The sequence below is a fragment of the Prionailurus bengalensis genome, chromosome E1, assembly GCF_016509475.1.
Source record: "Prionailurus bengalensis isolate Pbe53 chromosome E1, Fcat_Pben_1.1_paternal_pri, whole genome shotgun sequence".
NCBI lineage: Eukaryota > Metazoa > Chordata > Mammalia > Carnivora > Felidae > Prionailurus > Prionailurus bengalensis.
The window spans coordinates 6,826,407-6,846,161 of NC_057347.1; the positions used below are offsets into that span (position 1 = coordinate 6,826,407).

The 19,755-nt window shown below is 48.8% G+C and overlaps 1 protein-coding gene across 5 annotated transcripts in view; it reads left to right on the forward strand.

Moving 5' to 3' along the window:
- The window catches only part of ARHGAP44 (Rho GTPase activating protein 44), a 179,678-nt gene that overhangs the window by 124,325 nt on the left and 35,598 nt on the right, over positions 1–19,755 (forward strand). For all 5 annotated transcript variants that reach the window (XR_006297753.1, XM_043583162.1, XM_043583159.1 and 2 more), the window contains exons 7-10: positions 7,812–7,929; positions 16,011–16,079; positions 18,680–18,761; positions 19,421–19,548. Coding sequence is in view for 4 of the 5 variants with exons in the window: in XM_043583162.1 (XP_043439097.1) it covers positions 7,812–7,929; positions 16,011–16,079; positions 18,680–18,761; positions 19,421–19,548 (397 nt within the window). In the remaining variant the exon portion in view is untranslated. The remainder of the gene's footprint in view (positions 1–7,811; positions 7,930–16,010; positions 16,080–18,679; positions 18,762–19,420; positions 19,549–19,755) is intronic.

The window sequence follows — 19,755 nt, forward strand, 5'->3', positions numbered from 1 at the left end:
GTGAAACATCCGACTCTGGGTTTCAGCTCTGGTCGTGATCTCACAGTTCGTGAGATCGAGCCCCATGTTGGGCTCTGTGTTGACGGTGCGGAGCCTGCTTGGGATTCTCTCTCTCTGTCCCTCTCCCTGCTCATGCACACGCTCTCTCTGTCTCAGTCTCTCAAAATTAATTAATAAAAAAAAAAAAGAAGAAGATAGCACAGTGCAATTTTGAGAGAGAATGATGGAGGAAGGAAGGCAACAACATTAGGTACGCTAAAACAGAGGAGGCTTTTTTGGAGGAGGTGACACTTGATCTGGGACACAAATGACAAGGAGGTAGCCATGCAGAGATTGGGCGCAGAAGGATTCATCACAGCGGGAAGAGCACGTGCAGAGGTCCTGAGGTGGGGAGTCAGGCTGCCATATCCAGGGTACAGCAGGAAGGCAGCGTGGCTGGGGTAGAAGGGGCCAGTGGTGCCGCTGTCCCCTCTGTAGCCGTGTTCTGAACCCAAGACTATTATGAGGGAAGCACCATTCCCACTGTGCTGTTCTCCTCCGGCACCGTCTCCCAGAAGCCCCCAGAAAGCGCCTGTTACAGCAGGGGAACCTCCACAGGCTCCGAGACGCCACCATTGACTCTGGCCTCCTTTTGTCCCAATGGCGCGTATCCACCTTTCTAATCCTTGCACTGGTGTGTGTGCCCAAGCTCACACCTCGAAGGAATGTAGGTTCACGAATACGAATGTGGAAGGCACATTTTGGTTCGACTCTAGGCCCTTTGGGCGGTCAGGTTTAATCACCTGCACAGCTCTTTTTTGATTTTCCTGAGAAAAAGAAACAAAAACAAACCCCGAAGAGACGGATCTGCTTGGGCCGAGAGATGCAATATAGAATCCTGAACCAGGAATCTCTGGTGAGGTTCCCAGATCCAGGCCACCTGGTTAGGTTACTCAGTCCACCTGCCCCCCGAACTCCAGTGCCCTCACCTGCCCACGGGTAATAACGCCACTTGTGGGTTGACTTGAGGATTGTTTTCAGTGTCCAATGAGATCACATTTATCCCTTTTTTTTTTTTTTTTAACACTTTGCATCTGCTTTACAAAAGGAGGCAGCTATGGTAACTGGTTCAGACCCTGGAATTCTGCATCTGGACCAATAGGAAATGTAGGCCAGTCCCCCAAGGCCAGAAATAGAACGGGTCGTATCAACAGAGACAACAAAGATTTCTTTAGTTAATTTTGTGTTTCTCAGACTCCCAGTCCACCTGAACGGTTTTGGGGGCATCTGGAGCCACACATCTGGTAAAAAGTTGATTCACTTCTTCCCAATGAATCTGTTAGAAACATTGTGGAGCGCTCCCAGAAACCGAAACACGGTAGCCCCTGCTGTATATGTACTGGCTACACCTGAAAGTGACCGGGACAAAAGCAAAGCCAGTGCTGTTAAATCCCATTGCCTACGGAAGGTGGTGATGCTGACACTCTTCTTCTGTTAAGAAGGAAGAGGAACAGAAAGGTTTTCAGAGCTATTCTGACCCGGATCTGAGGCTCTCTCCTCCCCCCCCCCCAAAGTTTACGTATATATTTTGAGAGAGAGAGAGAGAGCATGAGCAGGGGAGGGGCAGAGAGAGGGAGAGAGAGAGAGAATCCCAAGCAGGCCCCATACTGTTAGCGCGGAGCCTGACGCAGGGCCGGATCTCATGCGCCGTGAGATCATGGCCTGAGCCGAAATCAAGAGTTGGACGCTTCACCAACAGAGCCACCCAGGCGCCCCCTGAGGCTCTCTCCTTAGCGTATGTGGAGGAAGACCGAGCAGGTTGTATGGGGAGTATTCATTTGGCATCGCTCACGACTACATGCTTGGGTCACATACAGATAGATGCTCCCATGACGTCAGCATTCAAGACGCACATGTGGGAGTCACACAGGAGGAGGAAACACATGCTGTTGGTCCCACTGGTAGATGCCTTGCTCCTGGGTTTGTAGAGTGATTTCCTTCTGTGGGGACCTGGTTCTTAGCTCAGAGGGCTTCTCTCTGCTTCTGTAAGGGAAACCTGAATTTCCAACACGGAGCTTCTGGTTGGGGGGCCGGATGCTAGCAGCATCTACATTCGTATTTTTGTTCACTCTCCTTATGAGATGGGGAGTGCGTGGGCAGTCATGGTCCATCTGGTCACATGGTGTGTTTTTGATGGTGACACCCAGTGGCGTAGAGATTCTGAAACCATAGAGAAGCGTCGTTAGGAACCTGCCTTCCATGATTTAACGAACTCTGCCATATAATGAACTCTTGCACATTTCCAGCCCGTCATCTCTTATATGCTGGGATTCAGGGAGGAAATCGCTACCTCCCCTATCCAAATCTTTATGCCTCTGAACTTCAGCTGAGACCCTTCACAACCCTTGTTGTTTCGGAAGCCAACCCACCCCCAACTTCTGCCTTTTCCCTGACCCCTGGCTCGTCAGCCCACATGAGGACTGCATCCCGAGAGGCAGCAGTGAGAGTAAGACCAAATGTTCAATAGCAAGATCACCAGCCGCTCTTCTGGAACAGTTGGGTTCTCCCTGCCCTGATCTCCACCCCTCCCAGCCTCCCCGTGTGGTCAGTTTGCACTTGTTAGGTTCTGTTCTTTGTGATGTTCTTCTTCTGATTATTAGACCTTTCTTTAGTCTTGTTTGTTTGGTCCTTCATGAGTTATGCTCTCCACTGTGCAGCATGTCCCAGGTGGACACACGCTCTTGATCACTGTGCCTAGATCTTTGAATTCTACTACAACTAGGGTGAGTAGTGTCAAATCCACCTCATTTTTCCAGTGTTTAATTCGAATTCGAGGTGTGTCTTTACCTCTATCCGAGTATATCTGGTTTATCTGTTTCAAAAGCCAATTTGATAAGCCTTCATATCCTCAGAGAAGACCAAAGCTGAGTAAAAGATTGTAGATAAGGAGGATGGAGGAAAAACTCAAGGAAGCTTTACACTGGATTAAAGATGCGAATTGAATTGAACTGAATTGAATTGAACTGAATTGAATTGAATTGAACTGAATTGAATTGAACTGAATTGAACTGAACTGAACTGAATTGAACTATATTGAATTGAGCTGAACTGAATTGAACTGAACTGAATTGAATTGAACTGAATGGAACTGAATTGAATTGAACTGAACTGAATTGAACTGAATTGAATGTTATACAAATGTCTTTTCTGTGATAGGTATGGTTGGACAATGGTTACAGAAGGAGCCCCATTCCTTTCCAAAGTCTGCCTCACTTTTTTTCTGGGCATGTATCTAATATCAACCCTTCTGAGTCCAGAACACGTCGTATTTCTGCTGAATTGATGCTTCTGGGTCCCACTGTGGACTAAATTGTGTTTTCCCTCCCCAAATCCATATGTCGAAGCACTAATCCCTACTGTCTTTGGAGATAGGGCCTTTCTGAAGTAATTAAGGTGAAGTCAGGTCGTAAGGGGAGGGCCTTAATCCAGTAGGGTTGGTGGCCTTATAAGAAGAGAAAGAGAGATTTCTTTCTCTCTCCACGCTCAGAGGAAGGGCTGTGTGCTGAGGAGTGAGGAGGCAGCTCTCTGCCAACCAGCAACAGAGCCCTCCCCAAACCCAAACCTTGCCAGAGCCTTGACCTGGGACTTGCAGTCTTCAGAACTGTGAGAAAACCAATTCCTGTTGTTCAAGCTCCCAGGTGTGTGGCATATTATCATGGCATCCTGAGCAGATTAAGACACCTGCCTTCTTCAGAAGCAGATAAACTAATATAAATAAAGCAGGAGAGTTTGGGGAAGGATCCCGAGTAGCTCATGGAAGTAAGGAAGTGGCTAATTAGAAGTGAATTCTGGAGCCGTGGCCGATTTAAGTACCTCTGGAAGGGAGGGCAATAGCTGTTCTTCATCTGTCATCTGTGCTCTCCACATACGGGCCTCTTCCGTCCATTGTCTTCATGGTCCTCTAGGCTCATGTCTCTTCAGCATGACCCTTGACCCTTTCTAGTTCTAGAAGTACAAAGGAGAGGCTCATTTGTCCGGACTTTGCTTACATGCCACTTTCTTGGCCTGTCAGTTGGTCACAGTGATGAAGGGTGGGAGCACGGGGTTGGTTTGCATCAGGGACCCTCATCTGGACCGCTCACGGTGAGGGCCATGCCAAACTGGCTGCTCCCTGGGGCCCACACATCGGAGCAGGAGTGGGGCAGGGCCTCACAAAGCAGAGGATGACAGTGACACAGGAAAGGGGGAGACTGGCCGGAGGAAATAATAAATGTCCCATTACGGGAACATTCCCGTTCTGAAAAGTCTTCCTCTTGACTTCCGGTTGCCTTGAACTTCTCTTGCATTTGCCCTCTTGACCCTCCTCCTGATCCCTAAAATCTCATACCCTTATTTCTGGCCCTTTTCTCTCCTCTCGCCTTCAGGAAAGCCAGCCGGTATTCTGTCTCCACCTCCCCCAGATTGTATAGTGATGACATCTTTCCCAGCGAACGATGGTGTCACAGCAGACCTTTCTGCTCTGCAAATTTTAAAGCTCACGCTTCTTGGTCAAGAATCCCTGTTTTCTTCTCTTGAGTTTATTTATAGAACAGGTGGCTGGCAAGACGACCATACCTTGAAATTCACGGTTAAGGTCTCTTTTCCCGGCAGATTACTGTCCATACACATGTTTCTGTGTTTTCCTTGTCGTTTTATTCTTTATTTCCACAGTCTCATTCCACATCTTGTCACTACTTTGTGATCTCAAAATAGGTGATTTATCTATTACGAATAAAATTCCCTATAAAAGGAGGGGAAAGATGTAGGATTTTTAACTACCAAGATGTGGGGTGGGTGCCTGGTTGGCTCAGTTGGTTGAGCATCTGATTCTTTTTTTTTTTTTTTAACGTTTATTTATTTTTGAGAGAGAGAGAGAGACAGAGCATGAACGGGGGAGGGTCAGAGAGAGGGAGACACAGAATCTGAAACAGGCTCCAGGCTCTGAGCTGTCAGCACAGAGCCCGACGCGGGGCTCGAACTCACAGACTGTGAGATCATGACCCGAGCCGAAGTCGGCCTCTCAACCGACTGAGCCACCCAGGTGCCCCGAGCATCTGATTCTTGATCTTGGGTCAGGTTATGATCTCACGGTTTGTGAGTTCGAGCCCTGCACCAGGATCTCTGCACTGAGTGTGGAGCCTGCTTAAGATTCCCTCCCTCCCTCCCTCCCTCCTTCTCTCTCTCTCTCTCCTTCTCTCTGTCTGTCTCTCTGTCTCGCTCTGTCTCCTCCTCTTCCCTGCTCGCACATGTTCTCTCTAAAAACAAAAAAATAATTAATGAATTTAAAAAAAAATTACACACTCAGAGGAACAAATAAATAAATTACCAAGATGTGGGCCAAGGGGTAGAATTTATGGGGAAAATAGAAGGAAATAAGGAAGAAAAGAAAGGTAACGTAGGAAAGTGTCCTCATTTTAATACACCCACGTTAAGTATAATTGTTTTATTTTTTAATCTAATCCAGATCTTTGAAGCCATAAAAATCCGTGCCTGCAGTCACTTCGTTTACTTATATATATATGTATATATGTATATATATGTATATATTTTAAAGTAGGCTCACGCCCAAGGTGGGGCTTGAACTCACAACGCTGAGAACGAGAGCCACATGCTCCACTGACTGAGCGAGCCAGGCGCCCAGAGCTTGATCTCATAATCTACCCTATTCATTATCAGTGATCTAAATGACATCCATGGAGTCTCCTATTTTATTTGACAAGCCCTAGGACGCTTTATTTTTAAAATTTTATTTTTTGTTAAATTTTTTGAACACTGAATTTATTTTTGAGAAAGAGAGAGTGAGATCGGGGGAGGAACAGAGAGAGAGGGAGACACAGAATCCGAAGCAGGCTCCGGGCTCTGAGCTGTCAGCACAGAGCCCGACGCGGGGCCGGAACTCACGAACCGTGAGATCCTGACCTGAGCTGAAGTCAGCCGTTTAACTGAGCCACCCAAGCACCCCATCCACAACACTTTAATACTTTGTTTCAAATGCCTAAACAAACCTGGGGATGTCTATTAAATGTATCCTTTCTGTAGGGCAAACCATTTTATGAGAAAGAATTCCCCAGGAATTTGTATTAATCCTTGTCTGTTAGTTTAGATTTTGAAACATCTTTGAGTAGAGTATTTCCTTTCAATTTTGCCTTGAATTCTTTCCTTGAGCGAGGAATGGTTCCCAAGACCTGTGTGTCTGTCTCTGGACCTTCAAGCCAGCTTGACATCCCAAAGGCTTTTTAAGTAATTTTCCCGTGAATGCATTTCTCTAAGGAATACAGAATCCGTTGTTGTTGTTGTTGTTGTTATTTTGCTAATAGCAAAGATGACTATTATTTCCTCTTCTTGTGTCACAGCCTTGGACCCCTCTGTATGTCCTGAGGGTAAGAAGAGGTTGTGACTCTCAAAGTGAGGGTCACGTTAATCTTTTGCCTTTATGTTGGGTGGCGTGAGAGCCAAATGGTACCTGCAGGGCCGTCCAGTTTGGTCTGTATGCTATTGGCCTGTATGGTGTCTGAGAGAAATTATTTAGGGGCGCCTGGGTGGCTCAGTTGGTCAAGCATCCAACTCTTGGTTTCCACTCAGGTTGTGATCTCACGGTCTGCGAGATCGAGCCCCACGTCAGACTACGCGCTAACAGTATGGAGCCTGCTTGGGATTTTCTCTCTCTCTCCTTCTCTCTCTGTCCCTCCCCCACTTGCCCCACCCCTCAAAATAAATAAATAAATTTTATAAAAAGTATTTAGGGGTGCCGGGTTGGCTCATTTGATTAAGCGTCTGAGTCTTGCTTTCGGCTCAGGTCGTTATCTCATGGTTTGTGAGATCGAGACCCGCATCGGGCTCTGTGCTGACAGTGCGGAGCCTGCTTGGGAGTCTCTCTCCCTGTCTCTCTCAAAATAAATAGATAAACTTAAAAAAAAAGAGAGAGAAACTATTTAACCTGTTGCCATATTTCATCAGGAGGGTTCCTGTGACAGTTGCCAGCTTCTCTTGGCAATTGAGACATCTGGCAGCTTGGGCCCCATGAGCCCCCGCTGAAACACAGCTGCACTGCGGTCTGGGCAGTGACCCCCACCAGGGCCCCCTTCCCCTCGCTGCCCCTCCCCACCCCGATTTTCAGGCAGGTGTTAGACTGCAGACAGGTGTTGGCTGTCCTGACGTCCTGATCACACGAGGAACCCGCTGCTGACCCCCGCGACACCTGCTACTATCTAGGGTCATCAGAGCCTTCCTTCCGGGGGGCTGCTTTGTGGGTATCTCCCTGATAATGCCAGAGCAGCAGCTTCGCCACTCAGCCTGCCCCAGCGCCTGCCTCCAACGGCGGGTCTTGTCCGCGAAAAGAGAAAACGTTTAAGGAAATATGAGCGCCGCATCTCAATGTTGACAGCAAGCTTTCCGTGCTGGCTGGCAGAGGCTTTCGCTTTCAGATTCGTCTTTGATCTTAACTGCCCGTGCTCTCAGCTCGCCACGGTTTCGGCTGCAGCCAAGTCAGTGAGCGTCTCCAGACTCGGAGTCCGCGGGACAGTCAGGGGCCATAAAGGGACAGCCAGCCCTGTGCTTCAGAGGAAGCACCGGTGGTGGTCCTGTGTGATCCTTGGTGTTCAGGGGAACGTGGGGGACAATCTGGGGAATGCCCGCCCTTGTCCGAACGGGGTGGCTGATCCTCTGTGTCCAGCAGTTACCGCCCGGGTCCTCCTGGGGAACGTCCCTAACCGGCTCTTCTGTCGGTGTCCCCGTGATACCCCAGGGCTCGGCCTGTCTCACACCTCTCCTCTTTTTGTCCTGTTTTCCACCAGGTGGCAGCAGACGTCGAAGTCTTTAGGTTTGTCCGGCAGCTTGCAGCCCGCAGGTGCCAAAGCTGACGCCCTCAGGGAAGAGATGGACGAGGCCGCCAACCGAGTGGAGATTTGCAGGGTACCGGCCCCCCCCCCACTTTGCTCCTCCTCACCGGGACAGATGGGGGAGCCCTCAGGGAGTCCCTGATTCTTCACCGGAGTTGTAGGAAAACCCTAAGGGTGAGGTCTGATTGGACTGAACGTCCCCAGGCTTGCCCACGGGCATCCCCAGGGCCAGGATGAGCCTTAAGAGCTGGGGCTTTGAGGCGACCTAGACTGGGATGGGGGGTTGGTGGCAGTGGTGGGTTATCAACAGGGTTCCTGCGTGGCAGGCAAAGAGGAAATGGCCTTGGCCTCCATGCGAAGCGTTTGTAGGGCGCTCTGAGTCCCACAGGATGGTTTCCGGGCTGGAAAGAACAGTCGAGAATCTAGACTGTAGGCGAACCTTGACTCACTGCTGGTATTAAATTGTTTAGCTTCTGGTTCACCCTTTAATACTCCCTGAGCCCTTTTATCCGTCTCTCGCCTCCCGGGACACAGTTAATGATGACGCTGGAATGCTGACCGAGGAGATAGTCACGGACGAGAGACGTTCCCTCTGGGTTTTTTTTGTTTTTTTTTTTAAATTTTTTTTTCAACGTTTATTTATTTTTGGGACAGAGAGAGACAGAGCATGAACGGGGGAGGGGCAGAGAGAGAGGGAGACACAGAATCGGAAACAGACTCCAGGCTCCGAGCCATCAGCCCAGAGCCTGACGCGGGACTCGAACTCCCGGAGCGTGAGATCGTGACCTGGCTGAAGTCGGACGCTTCACCGACTGCGCCACCCAGGCGCCCCGTTCCCTCTGGTTTAAGAGAGAGGAATGTCTCGTTCTGAGGAGTAGGTGTCTTGGAGCTGATAGGCGTTAATTGGCCATGTGCCGTTTATGGAGCTCTGTGTCTATGCACATCTGTATGCGTGCGCTCAGGTCCGTTTGGGTTCAGAACCGAGGAACAGTCTATGCACATCTGTATGTGTGCGCTCAGGTCCGTTTGGCTTCAGTCCGAGGAACAGTCTATGCACATCTGTATGCGTGCGCTCAGGTCCGTTTGGGTTCAGAACCGAGGAACAGTCTATGCACATCTGTATGCGTGCGCTCAGGTCCGTTTGGGTTCAGATTCGAGGCATAGGCTATGCACTTCTGTATGCGTGCGCTCAGGTCCGTTTGGGTTCAGAACCGAGGAACAGTCTATGCACATCTGTATGCATGCGCTCAGGTCCGTTTGGCTTTAAGTCCAAGGAACAGTCTATGCACATCTGTATGCGTGCGCTCAGGTCCGTTTGGGTTCAGAACCGAGGAACAGTCTATGCACATCTGTATGCGTGCGCTCAGGTCCGTTTGGCTTTAAGTCCAAGGAACAGTCTATGCACATCTGTATGCGTGCGCTCAGGTCCGTTTGGGTTTAGATCCAAGGAACAAGCGTGTCATGTTCCTGGAAGTATGCTGGGAACCAGGTGTCTTTATCTCCTGCGCTTTTAGCGGAGAATAGCCACTTTGCATGCAGACATCTCTGATCTTTGTGGCCTTTTCTAGTCTCGTCCGCTGGCCCGTGGGCGGATCCTTGTACAGTGCAGGTGGCTTTGACCTTGCATTCAGGTGACGATCAGGGTCAGATAGCATTTCTCTCTGGAAATTAGCAACACTGGCCAATCTGTCAAGGACTCATGATCTCTCCAGCTGCAGCGCTATGGAATCCAGCAAAGTAAAACTTTGAAATACTTCATCAGATCCAGGACTCCTCGTGAGTAAGTACAGCTCATTTGCCATCGTAACATGGCAATGTGTTCCTTAGGTAAGAATCTTGTTTCTTGGGGCACCTGGGTGGCTCAGTCAGTTAAGGGTCTGACTTTGGCTCAGGTCACGATCTCGCGGTTCACGAGTTCGAGCCCCGCGTCAGGCTCTGTGCTGACAGCTCAGAGCCTGGAGCCTGCTTCAGATTCTCTGTCCTCCTCTGTCTCTCTCTCTGTCCTCCTCTGTCTCTCTGTCCCTCCCCTGCTTGTGCTCTGTCTCTCTCTCAAAAATAAATAAAAACATTAAAAAAACACTTTTTTTTTTAAAAGAATCTTGTTTCTTACAAAATTATACCTTAACACACAAGAGACGGTGGTGTCGAGGGGGTGCTGGATCGGACTGTCCAACTGCATCAGAACAGAACTCTAATACCTTCATTGGTCCATGCCTTTTTACAATTGCTATTTTTACCAAAAACTATGTTAGTTTCCTCTTCAAAGGTTAAAAAAGTGATGCAATTTACCATAACCAGTGAAAAAGTACAAAAACATATCAAGAAAAGCACCAGTAATTCCCCCCGCCCCATTCCTGCCCAGCAACCCTTTTGTTTCCAGAGAGGATGACCAAGTCCCCCTGCTCACCGATATTTATTTATTTTTAAATTTGTTTAATGTGTCTTTATTTTTGAGAGAGAGAGAGAGACACACACAGCACAAGCAGCGGAGGGTCAGAGAGAGAGGAGACACAGAATCTGAAACAGGCTCCAGGCTCCGAGCTGTCAGCATAGAGCCCGACGCGGGGCTCGAACTCACGGACCGCGAGATCATGACCTGAGCCAAAGTCGGACACTTAACTGACTGAGCCACCCAAGTGCCCCTCTAATTGCCTATTTTTGTTGGCATTTGAACTAACATTTCTACTTTCCTTAAATGCCAGTTTATAGATGTTCCCCGCATATTTGGGGTATTCAACTTTCTTCTACCTGTTGTGTCCTAAGTCATTTTCCAGTCTGCGGTTAGTCTTTTGTTGATGTCTGCCATTAAAAACTTGTTTATATGTATATGTTTCCCTGGCACGGGGATAAGATTCCAGGCATCTTCCACCTCAAGGTTAAAGCATTTGGCCCGGTCTGTGTTTTGAATATTGGGCATTTCCGCAGAGGTACAGTGGTCTCTCCTTGTTGTTCTAAATTGTACTGCCCTAACGACACAAGATGACGAACATTTTCTCATGCACTTACTTGCTATCCGGCTATGTTCTTTGGTGACGTGTTTGTGCAGGTCTTTTGTCCTTTTTTCAATTGGGTTATTCAATAGCATGTTGTTAAAAAAATTTTTTTTAATGTTTATTTATTTTTGAGAGCTAGAGATAGAGCGTGAACGGGGGAGGGGCAGAGAGAGAGGGAGACACAGAATCCGAAGCAGGCTCCAGGCTCCAAGCTGTCAGCAAAGAGCCCGACACGGGGCTTGAACCCACAAACTGTGAGAGCATGACCTGAGCCAAGATCCAAGAGTCAGAGGCTGAACCGACTGAGCCCCAAGAATCTTTGAATTGGTGTGTTTAGACCATTGATGTTTAAGTGATTATTGAATATGGTAATACCTACCATAATTCTTCCCGTTTTCTATTTGTTTCTCTTCTTCTCTGTTACTATTTTTGCTCTCAGGGTTTCTGCCTTTTGAGGCTTCACTTTAGCCTTTCAGGTGGCTTTGCTTTTTGTCCTTTCTCAGTCTATTAATTATACTTTTCTTAGGGTTTATGTTTTTAGTGGGAGCCCAAGAGTTTGCAATATATATTTATAACGCATCCAAGTCCACTTTGGAAGAGCTGTTTAGCATTTCCCATATAGTGCAAGTATGTCTCAGTGAGAAAATACCCCTGGTTCCTTCCACTGACTTGTACATAAGCACTCGTAAGCACAAGTGTGTTTATATGACTGTATCCATGTAATCATACACCGTGCAATCATGTGTGTTTATCTCAATGCATGGATACGTTCACATATGTGTAAGTACATTGTTGCTTGCAAATTTATCCCGTAGATTAAGCATGAGAAAAATAAAAGTTTTATGGTATCTTCACTTAGTCCTTCTCTAATGCTTGTCCTTTCTTTGTGAGCGTCTGAGTTTCTGACCTTTATCTTTTTCATTCTGTCTTAAAGAACATTTTTTTTTCACACATTTCTTATAAGACAGGTCTGCTGGCAACAAATCCCATAAATTTCTTCAAATCCCTTTAAAAAAATTTTTTTTTAATGTTTTACTTATTTTTGAGAGAGACAGAGCATGAGTAGGGGAGGGGCAGAGAGAGAGAGGGAGATGTAGAAGCTAAGCAGCCTCCAGGCTCTGAGCTGTCAGCACAGAGCCCGATGTGGGGCTCGAACTCATGAGCCGTGAGATCATGACCTGAGCCGAAGTTGGGCGCTTAACCAACGGAGCCACTCAGGCACTCCTCTTTAAGTCCCTTTTGAAAGTAATTTTGCAGTGTATGGATTTCTAGGTTGGTGAGCTTTTTTTTTTTTTTCCCCCTCTTCTCCATACTTTAAATATTTTACTCTACCCTCTTCTGGCTTTGCATGTTTTCTGAGGAGAGGTCAGATGTAATTCTTATCTTGTGTTCTGCTAAAACATTTTTAACCTCTGGCTTCTTTCAGTATTTTTTCTTTGTTTTTGATTTTCTGAAGTTTGAATATGCTATGCTATGCCTAGGTGTCTTTTTTTTTTTTTTTAACTAAAATCCCTAATATCCCAACTCAATCTTGCTAATATTTTTTAATTTAACTATAAGAACGGGGTGGCTGGGTGACTCAGTTGGTTGAGCGTCCAACTCTTAATTTTGGCTCAGGTCATGATCTCACGGTTCATGAGATCAAGCCCCACATTTGGCTCTGTGCTGACAGTGTGGTACCTGCTTGGAATTCTCTCTCACCCTCCCTCCCTCCCCCCCCCCAAATGTAAACAAAAACTTAATTTTTTTTTTCAACGTTTATTTATTTTTGGGACAGAGAGAGACAGAGCATGAACGGGGGAGGGGCAGAGAGAGAGGGAGACACAGAATCGGAAACAGGCTCCAGGCTCTGAGCCATCAGCCCAGAGCCCGACGCGGGGCTCGAACTCACGGACCGCGAGATCGTGACCTGGCTGAAGTCGGACGCTTAACCGACTGCGCCACCCAGGCGCCCCATCAAAAACTTAAAAAGAAATTCTTTTAAATAAATTTAACTATAAGGAAATACAAAACCAGAATTAATTTTAAACTGCAGAATTTATCCTAAGGAAATAATCAAGAGACGGGTGCAAATCTATACGAACACATGCTTTCCAAGTGTTGTAATGAAAAATTAGAAACACAGTATCCAGCAACAGACTGGTTGGTCTGTTCAATATATGGTCCATTCATACATTAAATGTCATGTGACTGTTAGAAAGACTTTCTCTGGGGGGGGGAATAAACTGCAACATGGTCTGGTCCCATTTTTGTAAACCAACCATACAAAGTGTGGGACTGATGAAAATAGATATAATGTGAGCAGACATCACGTGGGTTTGTAGCGCTCTCTCTGTGTGGTGGGATTGCAGGTGAACTTGGGTATTTACTCTGTATTTTTTCCGAGCGTGGATTCATCGCGAAAGCAGAAAACAAATGATTTTTAAAACACGTTAAACTCTGGTGATGATTGATTTTTCTTTTCTTTATAAAGGAAATTTGCTCATGATTCACATAAATGGAAATTGGATTTCGTTTTCACTTTCATTTCTTACAATTCGGCTTATTTGGGACTGTTGTTAACTCAGTAAGACGGTAATCCGATTATACCTTTAAGAAATCCTTTCGTGTTCCTGAGGGCGCCCACAGATGGTCTGTCTGACTTTTCCAACATCATCTTTTGGCATAGCTCAAATGCTAGGTCATCGAAGGTGTGCCATTTAGTCTTTCAAGGGGTCCCTGCCTTTCCTCTGTGTGCTGAGCCATTTTCATCATTCGATCCTTTGTTTTTTTCCCTGCCTTGACCTACCTCCCTCACGGCTGCTGGTGATGGATGCCTCCTGACCAAAACTGTCATAGGCATGTCATAGGCATGGCAGCTTAAATTGGTTCCTCTAGAAACTGCTGGCTTCAGCACTCCTACAAAGGCTTTCATTGTAGGGGAGGTCTGGTGAGGGGGAGCTGAGGCTTAGAACCCATTTTACCCGGGGGCGCCTGGGTGGCTCAGTCGGTCAAGCGTCCGACTTCGGCTCAGGTCATGATCTCACAGTTCGTGGGTTCGAGCCCCACGTCGGGCTCAGAGGCTGGAGCCTGCTTTGGATTCTGTCTCCTTCTCTCTCTGCCCCTCCCCACTTGTGCTCTGTCTCTCTCTGCCTCTCAAAAATAAAGAAACGTAATAATAAAAAAAAATTAAAAAAAAAAAAAACAACAAACCATTTTACCCGTGGGGAAAATTACCGCACCTTCATTTCTCATTCAGCAAATAGTTACAAAGCCTCTGCTGTGCAAAGCACATTTAAGACCGTGGAGGGCGGGCAGGTGAGATCCTTGAACTCTTTCTTGGTAGCCACTCCCCCCAAATTCAGCACTTACCTAAGATGTTTAGATGAGAACTCCATGTGACGTCGTGCCTGGCACCTAGATTCTTCCCCACGAATGTTAATTCATTTCTTTTTAAAAATCTTTTCAGGGGCGCCTGGGTGGCTCAGTCGGTTAAGCGTCCGACTTCGGCTCAGGTCACGATCTCGCGGTCCGTGAGTTCGAGCCCCGCGTCGGGCTCTGTGCTGACTGACTGCTCGGAGCCTGGAGCCTGTTTCGGATTCTGTGTCTCCCTCTCTCTCTGCCCCTCCCCCGTTCATGCTCTGTCTCAAAAATAAATGAATGTTAAAAAAAAATCTTTTTAATGTTTATTTATTTTTGAGAGAGAGAGAGAGAGAGACAGAGACAGAACGAGTGGGGGAGGGGCAGAGAGAGAGGGAGACACAGAATCCGAAGCAGGCTCCAGGCTCTGAGCTGTCAGCACAGAGCCCGATGAGGGCTCGAACTCACAGATCATGAGATCATGACCTGAGCCCAAGAGGGACACTTAGCCCACTGAGCCACCCAGGTGCCCAGAATGTTAATTCATTTCTTTCCTCTTTCTTCATCCTTTGAAACTGGACCAAGTGTAGCATTGACTGATCTGTGCTTAAAGCTCTCCAAAGAACAGATTTCCCTTTTAACTCTGTGCCTTGTAGGTACAAGAACAGTTCAACAGTGTCTGCCTGTGCAGGGTCCTGGAAAAGGAAACAGATCCCTGCTCATGTTCCAGTGCTCTCACTGAGCCTGGCTTAATTGGCAGCTGAGGGGCAGGGGGGCTGAGGGTTGTGAGGTTGGTGCAGAATGCTTGGTGGAAAGTGGGGGGCAGTCCATGAAACAGCCTCTTCCTGAAGCATGTGGTGGCTCGCCTTCCTTCAGCACCTGGATCCACTTTCTAGGGCTGTTCTCATAGTTTCCGCAACTCACGCGTGATAGGTTCTTCTCTGCTCAGCTGAGCGCCTCTTGTAAAGATCTGTCTCTTGCAGAGATCCAGGAGGAACTCTAGAGACCAGCTGACTTGGGCAGACAAGTCCAGAGACACGACAGGCTAACAGACATGCTCAGTGACGGAGTCTGCAGTCCTACCCAAAACGTACCGTTAACTGCCCCCTTGCCGTGGGCGTTTCCATGGAAGTGACCCGCTCTCGAAAGAGAACGCACCCCAGAGTCCGATCCAGCAAGAGGCCACTGCCCCCTGATCCCGTGGAGAGCTGGATGGTGCAAGACGGTCAACACCCCGAGACTTGCGCATGACGTGGGCAGAGCCCGCGCTCTTCCCAATGTTGAATCAGCAGCCCTGCTTTGAACCGGCCCACCTGTCTTAGCCACCTTCCCCCCAACTGTTGTGTTTCCACTTCTCGCCCAGACGCGGGTGACCAACCAGTCAGTGTTGAGGATGAAGGAGAGCAGAGCAGTTCAGGGATCAGGGAAAGGAAGTGGCAGGCCATTTCAGGGAGGGCAGGAGCGCCCCTTGTCCTCGGAGGGGGTGCCAGCCGCGGGGATGTGTGGAAGTGATTTGCACATCACTCCCCCACACCAGCCTTCCTGACTCTGGACTCTGGCTCACGTGTTACAATCCCCGGGGAGACTACCGGCCTAGGTGTTCTTTTCACACTTACTCATCCTCTGGAGTCCTGGTTGGGAGACACAGGGACGCCCATGAGGAAACTTGGCCCTGTGTCAGGAATTATTAAAAACGGGATTTCACAGTGGTGAAGGCTCCTGCTTCCTTCAGCGGTGAAGGCTTCCTGTGATGTCTAGACTGACGCGTTAGCTGCTCGATTGTTTTATGTTTGGCCTCAGTGCTGCGTTTCCCCTCCCGCAGGACCAGCTCTCGGCGGACATGTACAGTTTTGTGGCCAAAGAAATCGACTATGCAAACTACTTTCAAACGGTAAGGGTCCAGAAAGGTAAGAGCCCTTAAAATTTGGTCCCAAGAGGCAGGGTGCGGACAGGAAGGAAAGGGGTGTGGAACCAAATGGTGGAACACACTATGGGAAAGAATATGGTATTTAATGGTTCTGTCTGTGAATAAATCCTGTCTTCTATTTCCCCTTGCATGGATTTCACTAAAAACCTAAGAGTAAAACTCAACCCATCCGTCCATGCAGATGATTGCAATTCTGTCGTCTGTAACAGCGGTTCTCAGGGGTGATTTTGTCCCCTCTTCCAGTGGATGTCTGGCCATGTCTGCAGACGTTTGGGGCTGTCACCATTGGGGGAGGTGCACCTAGGGTCAGGAGTGCTGCTGACATCTTACTGTGCACAGGACAGCCTCCCACAGCAAAGAGTAACTCCATCCCAAATGTCCGTCGGGCCAAGGTTAAGACGCCCTGGTCTATCATCAACAGGGAGCTTGGGAAGGAGATGATAACCCCCCAGCAAATATTTGTTTTTCATTTCGATCTTGGCCAAAGACCATGACAAGTAGGTAAACGATGATTAAGGTGGCCTCTCATCGATGAAAGCAGATTAAGAAACAGGTCTGAGTCATCCATACTTGAATAATCTGGTCCAAATAATTAAGACCCTGGCTCTTTACCGGGGTAAGTGCAAGGCAAGTCAAAAACAAAACAGAACAGGGGCGCCTGGGTGGCTCAGTCGGTTAAGCGTCCAACTTCGGCTCAGGTCACGATCTCACAGTTCATGAGTTCAAGCCCCACGTCGGGCTCTGTGCTGACAGCTCAGAGCCTGGAGGCTGCTTCCCATTCCGTGTCTTCCTCTCTCTCTGCCCCTGCCCCGCTCATGCTCTGTCTCTGTCTCTCAAAAATAAACGTTAAAAATAGTTTTTTAAAAACAAAGCAGAACGAAACAAAACCAGCAACAATTCAAAACACTTGAGAGAAAAACCCCAAGTTAAAAATCCAGGTTAAGCTCGCCTGCCTTTAACTCTGGGGGATAAGATGCAAACTTTAAATGATCCAGGAAGTGATGGGGTGCCTAGCAGAGGTAAGGGCCGGTCACAGCTGTGATCGGTGAGTGGTCCAGACATTCAGATGAATCCCTTCCATCCTGAAAAAGCACTGATAAGCATATTCCTTCCAACCTGGACGGTTTATTTAAAAATAGCAGCACGTTCACAAGTTTATTCCATCAGGTGTATGTACGGAGGTAATATTTTAAAATTTCTTAAATGAATGACCTTTTTGACATTCCAAAGCCACCTTGGACTGCCTCCTTCCTACTTATGGACCATTTATTCTGGTGCTCGGATTTTTTTTTTTTTTTAACTCATGTTAGTTTTTAGGTTTCACTCGGAGGTCCAGGTATCTACCGTCCGCGTTGAGCATTTAAACAGAGCAGTTCCCTCCCCTTCCCCTGGCGCACGCATACCCGATGGCGGGGTGGGGGGGTGAGGGTTCAGAAATGGTGTTGTTCCCTGGGGTTTGTCTGCCCTTGTGGACACTTCAGCCGCTGGTTTAGCGGTGGGATGGTCAAAAGTGGGCAAATTGAAAGAATTTGATTTTTGGGGTTGTATCACGAGAGCCAAAGCCGTTTCACCGCCAAGGTACTCACAGAGGATGCTACATCAAGCCACACACGTTTTCTTTTCTTTTTTCTTTTTTTAAGTTTGTTTTGAGAGAGAGAGAGTGAGTGGGGGAGGGGCAGATGGAGAGGGAGAGAGAGAGAGAGAGAGAGAGAGAGAGAGAGAGAGAATATCCGAAGCAGGCTCCCTGCTGTCAACATGGAGCCTCATACAGCGCTCGAGCTCACGAACCATGAGACCACGACCTGAGCCAAAACCAAGAGTCGTTCGCTTACCCGACTGAACCACCCGGGCATCTCAAGCCACACATTTTCTGATCACTTACATATCAAACCCATTTTGCAGAGGGGTGCCTGGGTGGCTCAGTCAGGTAAGCGACTGACTCTTGGTTTCAGCTCAGGTCATGATCTCACGGTTCATGGGATCGAGCCCCATGTTGGGCTCTGCACTGACCACACAGAGCCTCCTTGGGATATCCTCTCTCTCTCTCTCTCTCTCTGTGCCCCTCCCCAGCTCGCTCGCATGCTCTCTCTCTCTCAAAATAAATAAAAATAAAAAAAAAAAAGCTGTATAAACTCACCTTACAGAAACCAAGATCCATACAGACTAGCATACAGCTTGGTCTTCCAGGGAAACAGAATTTCCAGGCAAATCTCTTAGTGCGTTTCCCACTTGTGTTTTCCTATCGCTTTCCTCCCTTTGCTGCTTTTGCTTGGAGGATGGGGTGCCAGGCGAGGTCCCGTCGCCGTGGAGGCCAGCTCTCCGTGTCAGGCTCCCGGCCTGGGGTGGTCCCCCTGTTCCTTCGTGGTTCTCCGGCTCCCCGAGATTTCCACTTCTGGCGAGTTCTCTGCTGCCGAGGCTTGAGGGGGGAAGCATGCTGCAGCCGTCACATTAGGTGGATGAGAGAGCAGGGGACTCGCGCCTCCTCGCAGGGCACCCTGCCGGGGCCAGCCTCCTGTGCGCCCCACCCTCCCGCGAGCGGTAACCTTGTCCTTGTGTCTTCTCAGCTAATAGAAGTACAGGCGGAATACCACAGGAAGTCCCTGACGCTCCTGCAGGCTGTGCTGCCCCAGATAAAGGCACAGCAGGGTGAGTGAGCTGGGGGGGTGGGGGAGCCCGCGTGCCTTGTGAGCCGAGACCATTCCCTGTCTTCCAGCCCCCCTCACGCTCTCTCAACAGAGCCACATCTATTTATGTATTTTTTTAATTTTTAAGTGTATTTATGTCGAGGGAGAGGGGGGAAGGGGCAGAAGAGAGAGAGAGAGAGAGAGAGAGAGAGAGAGAGAGAGAGAGAGAGAATCCCAGGCAGGCTCCATGCTCTCAGCACAGAGCCTAATGTGGGACTTGAACCCACAAACCTGAGATCACGACCTGAGCTGAAATCAAGAGTCGGATGTTTAACCGACTGAGCCAGCCAAGCGCCCCGACAGAACCGCATTAGGTTGAGCTTCTGGAACTTCGAAGGCTGGTGCCTTGATCTAATGGCACGCTCACACGCACGGCCCCCACGACGAGGCGACGAGGTGGGGGCTGTGCCCCATGGAGGCAGGCCGGGCAGTCTGGACACAGCTAGCCAGCCGTCTGCCCCACCCAGTCCTGTCTCCCTCATCCCCAAACCACAAAAACGGGGACCTAACTGGCCCTCCATGTGTTTGATGGTCAGGAAGATCTGACCGGAGGGCAGACGTATTCGAGCACCAGTGACCTTCGCTAACTGCCCACTGGCCTCTCTCGCTTGCCCCGCTCAGAGGCCTGGGTAGAGAAGCCTTCCTTCGGGAAGCCCCTGGAGGAGCACCTCATGATCAGCGGCCGGGAGATCGCCTTCCCCATTGAGGCCTGTGTGACGATGCTGCTGGAATGTGGAATGCAGGAGGAGGTAGGTCTGGGCGCGGCCCGACCCCGCCCGAGCAGGGGCCTTCCTCCCTGTGACCGCGCCTCCAGGATCTCCTTCTCTCTGGCCCCCAGCCGCGCAGACGTGTGACGATACGGGGCAGCCCCCTCCCTCCCCAGCACACACACTGGTCCCGCTTCCTCCATAGCTTTTACTTTTCAGGGAGGGAGGGAGGCTTGTGGGAGGTGGGTA